The sequence below is a fragment of the Ips typographus genome, linkage group LG5 (assembly GCF_016097725.1).
Source record: "Ips typographus isolate SLU linkage group LG5, UJ_Ityp_2.0, whole genome shotgun sequence".
Taxonomy (NCBI): Eukaryota; Metazoa; Arthropoda; class Insecta; order Coleoptera; family Curculionidae; genus Ips; species Ips typographus.
This window is the reverse complement of record NC_138426.1, coordinates 11,905,552-11,913,315: the sequence shown is the minus strand read 5'-3', so window position 1 is coordinate 11,913,315 and position 7,764 is coordinate 11,905,552. Positions and strand designations below refer to the sequence as shown.

At 34.9% G+C, this 7,764-nt stretch overlaps 2 protein-coding genes across 2 annotated transcripts in view; one reads left to right on the top strand and one right to left on the bottom strand.

Moving 5' to 3' along the window:
• The window catches only part of loco (regulator of G protein signaling family member locomotion defects), a 52,426-nt gene extending 48,341 nt beyond the window's left edge, over positions 1 to 4,085 (bottom strand). Inside the window, exon 1 of the mRNA XM_081979879.1 lies at positions 2,160 to 4,085. Coding sequence (XP_081836005.1) covers positions 2,160 to 4,085 — 1,926 coding nt within the window. The remainder of the gene's footprint in view (positions 1 to 2,159) is intronic.
• Positions 4,086 to 4,326: 241 nt separating this feature from the next.
• On the top strand, positions 4,327 to 6,751 carry mRpL45 (mitochondrial ribosomal protein L45). Its single transcript, XM_081979890.1, has 3 exons — positions 4,327 to 4,489; positions 4,543 to 4,860; positions 6,090 to 6,751. Exons 1-3 carry the CDS (start codon positions 4,442 to 4,444, stop codon positions 6,705 to 6,707), a joined length of 984 nt encoding a protein of 327 aa, XP_081836016.1. The 5' UTR covers positions 4,327 to 4,441; the 3' UTR covers positions 6,708 to 6,751.
• Positions 6,752 to 7,764: the final 1,013 nt, after the last annotated feature.

The following is a 7,764-nucleotide window of genomic DNA, read 5'->3' as shown; positions in this document are numbered from 1 at the left end:
TTTCTGGAAAGCAACCAAAGAACAAAACCTTCATTCCAGTATAGTCACCTGAATGGATGACAATTCCAACTCATAGAGTTGAGTACAGATGTCACCAGATGTTCCACAATAACTAACATTTCTGGATCACAGTACCTTTTTCAAAAATGCTCTAAAACGACAATTTTAAAATATGTCCGGTTCATCAAAAACAAATCTTTTTAAAATCACCAGAAAAAAACGATTAAGCCGGCAACCACAATATATCAAAGAAAATCTTGAGAACCAATCTAAGACATAAGTAAATTTTGGTTCGTTTCTGTGCATTATTTAGTAGATATTTTGAAAATAAGTTTATGACTTCTAAAAATATGCGGCAACGTTGGCGGTATAGAGGTTTTTCATTGATGACTAGAAAATTATCGTAGCGTGTGGGAACTGGGAACTCAAGCGGCGACGTCGTGACCGAACAAATAATTATTTATTCCACAGAAAATGTTCGTGATTCATTAAGTAAACGATTCCAAGAAAAACGGATTCTTGAATTTATTTACCATTTCCAAATCCGTTTTACCTCGGACACTCACGCAACGCATATCATCCTACAAGACATATGCTACGTGAATCATTTTCTAAGTTTATTAATGCATCTAATACTTTAGTGCAATTAAAGTATCACCTGTATTTATTGAGGAATATGGAAAGTTAGAATCATCTGTTAATCTTTTAATTCAAAACCATTTATTATCTTAATTGGAAACCACGAACTTTTGCCGAACAGAATGAGGCCAACCCAACCGCATAATGATTACCCATTTATTTAGAAAAATGATAAGCAATGATATGCTCTTCTCTAGAATCATGTAACCCTAATTTTTACACTCTATTTCTAGTACAGTTCATAGATAGTTAAAGTTAACTCAAACCTGTCATTAGATTAAAATTGAATCACTTTGTATTTGGAGGAAAGGTTTCTAAAATACCTACAGCATCAAATGCCACCATAAGTCTTACCAGTAAAAAGTTAATCATCAAGTCATTTTCAATTTCAAGCAGACTCACAGAGTAGGAATGATCCCCACAAGATGAAGTACAGAAGGAAGAAGAAATCCGGTATAAACCGATCTTAGTATTAATTTGTTCCAGCGCATTTCTGGAATATTACTGATAAGCCGCAACATCTGCCTATATGTTTGGTGCAATTTGATTAATTTGAACCAATGACACATACCTACTTTCAAAGTCCAGCTACAATTTAATATGATCGTCATATAATAACATTTTTACTATAACAGTGTGCACAATCGACTAATCTAAAAATATACAAGGTAAACCATTTAAATTTCGTGAATTTTGACATTTGAAGTCAGTTACCTACTTTTCAAGCATTTCCTTCAAGAGATTAAGGTCAAGTCTTTTAAATCTTTGTCGTTATATCAATATTTTTCCTAATTTCAGTAATTTATTTATTTTTGGTAATTTTCCTACTCCGGTGCGGTAATTTATTAAATAAGAATACATTTCTAATCATCTTTGCAAACAAAGAACCTTTTTTAGTAGTTTTTAGTATAAATAAAAATTTTTAGTGTCAAAACATGATATCCAAGCATTCTGAGAGAATAAAACTATAAGCTCTTGTAGCCTCATGCATGTTAATTCTTGAATAGACAATTTAGTATGAGTAATTTCAATCAAGTAGTGAAATGATGCCTGTCTCCATAATGTCTAAAATTTTGGCAAAATCAAGTTCAGAGACCAACAGTCGAATGCTTCATACAATACTTCACATAAATATGTAGAAGTCAACAACCATGGCATACAGATTTGTATTCCCTTATACAGTACCTAATCTGCCAACAAATTGAAAGGTATGCAGTTTCACATCTGTGATCCCTTGTTTGGTCTATCAGTGTATATCAAATGTCGTTTCTATAAATTCCTTTCCTTAAGAGACACCACACAAGACAACTTGAAGCAATGGAAAAATGTTTGCATTTGATTTTTCCTCCTTCTGGGATTTAACACTTTATCCATTTAGCCTAATTGGAATTATCAAAACTACTGAGAAAAATACTCACCAAATCCCACTATCCAGTCTACTCCATCACCATTAGTAACTACCAGATATAGACTAAAAATTAGTTCAAATATGTTAATACTACATTACAATAAACACTTACCAAAGTCTCTCCCTTTCTATGAATTCTCACATCAGGCTCACTCTGGGCACACATTTTATTATAGGACATACCACTCTCAGTCCACCCTGACAAGTCCTGTAAACTCCCGTAACATAACTTATCATCATACAGCTCATTGTTACTCAATTCCTCACAGCTGTAATTCACTTTTGGCACCCCATACACTTTAGGGCTTAATTTATTAAACACACTGGTCTGTTGCTCAATAAGTTCATTGCTACTAGCAGTTTTGGGCTGTTTCTTGGACTTTTTAGTCTCAAATGGCACTCTAAATATGTTCATAAAACTTCCCTGATCAGTAATTTTAGAATTTTGATTGCACATGTCATCTTCTAGAGAATTTTTAACTGATGAGATCTCATCTATTGGCACATCTACAGGGCATTCAACAAAAGTTTGCCCAGTATCAATGTCACCATATTTGAATGTAGGTTTTGGATTGGTTAAATCATTTTCAGTGAAAGCCCTGCAATTGAACTTGCCTCCAATTGTCTTTTCTTTATTGTTGTTTTTCTGTAAAAGTCCTGAAGAACACCCAAAATCATTTTTGATATTGTCATAAGCCCTAATGTTATTTAGGTTCTTTTCACTTTTGGGCTTGTAAGGAGACTTGTTGTTTAATTCTTGATTGAAATCAAGGGCACTCAGAGGTAAATCCCCTCCATCTATTCCATGTGGTCTGTTGTTACACAGGTTATTATTGACAATAGTGGGGAATGGACGGTAAGATGGAAACTCTACCACTAAAATCCTGTCACTAATATTACCACAGTCATCTCGATAACCTATACCAGAATCTGAATTACTTGATGCACTAGGTTGAGGTGAGTTAGCCATTAAAGGATTGTTTTGGTCATTCTTTACTTCATTTTGCAGCTTGTACATAGTTTGTATCAAATTTACTATATATAGAGAGTCCTGAGGGAATTCTAAGCACAATCCTGTGATTGAATCCTGAGTGCAGGCTATTTTAAACTTTTCTGCTCTTTCTAAATGCACTTGATGATCCACAATTTTTGAATCAATTACAAATACGTGACAGCTATTTGAAACATCTGAATCTTCATTCTGGCCATTCATTGCACTATTTTCACTAACAGCACTAGTTACAAGCCCAAAGTACCTTGAACCTTTGTCAGTAGCTGAACCAACATATACCACACGATTTGTGGGGTAAATTGCTATAATGTGATTGGCTGAGTTTTTTAATGTTAAACATGTTGGCAAAACTGTCATTAAAACCACTGTGGGTGAACGCTTCTCCTGTCTGAGCTTTCTTATAGAGCTGCATACAGTTTGAAGTCTTGAATTAGGCAGTAATTGTTTGGGCATTTCAATAGTGCCTAAATAACCTATTAAAGCTTTATACTCTACTGGGCCAGCTTCATCTTCTCTAGGTAAGGAGCTTGATGCATTTAGAGATACATCCACATTAGGAGATGCTTCATAAACATTACTGCTGGTGCTTGGTTTTATTGCATGTTTTGTGATAATGTTTTTATGATTAGGCTCTATCACTATACCTTTATGTAGCCTTCGGTATTGCCTAGGTTTGTGCATGTATTTAGGCTTACGCCCAGCTATTCGCCCACATTCCAACTCTTCATCGCTACTGTCGGAGTAGTAGTTTTCTGCTATAGTCATTTTAATAGGTCCAACACAATTTGCAATGAGACTGACTACAGCATCATGGGCCATCTTGGACACTGATATTCCATTGACCGATATGAGAAAATCACCCGCGCGTAATCCTGCCTGATCCGCAGGCGAATTATTAACGATACACGACAAAATGCACGGTTGCTGCCCCGATATTGTGAATCCAAATCCGTTGGAGCCCCTTAGAATCTCCACGGTTCTGAGCCCGTAATTGGGACGTTTCTTTCGTCTTCGGTTGGGATGCATTATGCAAAATTGTTATTAATTACCTGTAAATATCCACGCTAAGCAGCAATTAGGTAAGAATTTAGTAACAATTTGTGGAATTTTTAAAACACCCGTTACATGAACAACAATCGTCATTAAAATTGTTTTGACATTTGGACGCCACTAGAAAACGCATTCTACTCTTCTTTTTTACGAAACGTCAATGTCACGTGTAAATGACAGAAGAGCCCCAGTCGAAAAGAAGAATTATATTTTTTAATTTGAGGTTAAGGAACAATCATAAAATCATGAAAATAGAGTAATAAATAAATTTGAAATTATTACATGTTTCAGCAGGCTTTATATTAAGTTACTGAGTGGACAGATTGAAGAAGATGGCTTTAAGAGGTGTTACAGCAACCATAAACAGTCGTTTATTACATGTAAGTAACCCATCACCAGCAAATGATCCAAACTCCCATAACTCACTTTTAAGGAAAAACTCCCCGGTTTACTAGTATCTAGTGGACCTCTCCTAAATGCTGAACTAATAAGGCAGCGTCACACTAAACATTGGAATCCCAAATGGAAACTGTTGCGAGGATTGAAAGTTATGAAAGTTAAGTTGCCCAGGTACAATGAGAATATTATGGATTTAACTGAGGAGCAGGTTCGTTCTCGCATGAAGGAAATGGGGGTGTTGCCGCACAGGCCTTGGCAGGAAACTCAATTTAGTATTTCATCCAGTGGACAAGTTTTTGAACCTTATGTGCCACCTGAAGGAGATGGGAAGGTGTCACCAATATCTGCTCAGGTAAGTTGATTTAAATAGGGTAGTAGAAGTTTACTCTCAAATTAAGAATGTAGTTAGTATTCTCAGTTTAGTTTTTTAATGTTGAAAGTACCATACAAAACCTCAGTTCAACATAGAAAAGGCAGTTACATAAGTAATAGTCGAGGGGTAGGTTGCCAAAGTATTTTGGTGTACACTCAAGGTATTATGAGGCATTTAAGAGTATTTTGAGGAATTATCTGAATACTTTGATTTTTATGGTCACATGACTGTATTTGACAATGTCAACTGGCCTTTACAGTGTTGCAAGCTTAACAATTCAATTATCAAAGTCACATGAGGTGTATTTTGCAATTTAAATTTGTACAACTGTGTAAATTTAATTTATTAAATTCTCAACGTTTAAACTACATTTTAAAAGTCACGTGACGGTTTTTGACAGGTCAACTGGCTTTTACAGAGTTGCAAGCTAAAAATTGTATTATTAACGTCACATAAAGTTTATTTTACAATTTCAGCTTTTACGACTGTCTAAATTTAATTTACCAAATGATCAAGGTTTAAATTATATTTTAAAGTCACGTGACGGTTTTTGACAGGTGTCAACTGGCTTTTACAGTTTTGCAATCTCTAAAATTACATAATCAAGTCATGTGTCTCTTGCAATTTCAGCTTTTACAACTTTTAAATTTTAAACAACATTTTAAAGGTCACATGACTAATTTTGACAGATGTCAACTGGCCTTTATAGTGTTGCAAGAACATGCAGAATTGCATTTTCAACGTCACGTGACGTGTATTTTGCAATTTAAGTTTTTACAACTGTCTAAATTTAAGTTACCAATTTTTCAAAGTTTTTGACTGTTTTTGACAATGTCAACTGGCCTTTACAATGTTGCAAGCTCAAAAATTGAATTATCAAGTCACGTGACCGAGTTCTTACAATTTTTCTACTGTCTAAATTTAAATTACCAATTTTTCAACTGTTTCTTTTAAATGACAAGTCTTTATTTGACACGTGCTAACTTGGTTACTACGACAGTTAGAAGATTCGTGCAAACGTCAAAATAATATATTTTTGATCTTTGCGCCAGTTCTGGTTATAATTTGATCTTATCTGATTGAATATTTATACATATTTCAAAACAACGCAACGACCTTTATTTCACTACAAAATGTATCATTATTATATGTATAAATTTGATATCCCTGTAGGTACACACTTAATACAGTTATGAATATTTTTTCAGGGTGCCAAGCAAAACTTTCAGTTTCTCGAGAAGAAAGGTAAAACAATGTTAAGCATCAGGAAAATCCGACAATTTGACGAAGATTTCGACGGACCCACATTCTGCAAGGAAGCCACTGACATTTACATTAAAATGCACGAATGTATGGCAGCCCAAGACAAAGACGGTCTTATTCAGTATGTCACGGAAAGAGCCTACCCGGAAGTACTCCACAACATTGACAATAAAACAATTCACTGGAAATACATTAAAGACGTGGAACTTCCTAGGATTGCGCACGCAAGACATACACACATTATTACGGACGATAATATTTTTGCGCAAGTCACCGTTAGGTTTCACACGCAACAACAGTTGGCTATTTATGACAGGTTTGGCAGGTTGATGCACGGCAGTGAAATCCTTGCCAAGGATGTTTTGGAGTATGTAGTTTTCGAAAAACACATGTCAAATGAGTATGGGGTTTGGCGAGTGCACGCCAAAATTATTCCCGATTGGTTGCCTCCTAAAGAACCATCGAAAATTACTTTCAGGAAGGTTATCGAGCCTGTTGTTGATGATAGTGTTGTTCCGCATGATAGTGATGTCAAGGAGAAGGTTGATAATGTTACTAAATAGATTGTGCTTGTTTTTCACCTTTTTAATATAAATTCTTATGTTTAGATGTATTGTGTTTACTTGTTGTTTACGTCAGTTCAGCAAGGATGGAAGTATTGCCTCCAAAAAGGAGTAAAATGGGTTACCTTAATTATTGTTTTATTAAACTATTAATCGGCAAAGTAAACGATTTATGACGTATTCTATTGGCAAACAGTGTTGCACTAGGGCAAGGCTTTCTTTGGTTTTGGTTTGTTGATAGTGCAGTAAAAATGCACCTCAATGGGTGACGTGTTGACAAATGTTAAGTGTAGCTATGTTGCTTTGTAGTAAACAAAACTATCCCCAGAGACAGTACTTACCAATGTTATTGAATATTCTTTGATATTCTCAGCTATCTGATCGCCTTTTTGGGATGCTCATTATCGGGGTTCATTGTTTCCGTCTTATTTATGTTTATTGTCAGAAACTTTATTCAATTGATGCAACATTTCTGTTAGTTTAGTAACCAGAAGATACGAAAAAAAAATAATAAAAAGCGAAGCAGACAAAAATTAAGGAAGAAAGTGACAACGCCAAGAAGAAAAGGAAAAAAAAAGCAAAGACAAAGTAAAACGGAAAAAAAGGAAGAAGGAAAAGAGACAGTACTTCTTCGTGAATAAGAAAAAAATTAAGAGAATGTGACAATACACAGAAATATAGAAGCACAAGAATAAGAAGGTCAAAAAGACAAAAATGATAGAGAAGTTAAATGGGAAAATGAATACGATGGGAAACAAAAAGCAGAATAGGAGAAAAAAAGTATTTTCTAATGAAAACTGAAATATGAAACAACGGAATATTAAGAAGAAATTCCATAGGACGGCGGATTATAAGCCCCGATAACTTTTCAAAATGCAGGGTGTTTCATTTAATGAGTTGCACCGGAAGTAGATACCAACTTTTTGAAAATATTTTAGATGAACTGCCCCCATCGACTTAGGTATACACTTTACTACTACTCTCTATTCCAAATTATATGGTCATTACGGTTTTTCTGTACAGATCACGGCGATTGGTGGTGGAACCACACTGTATA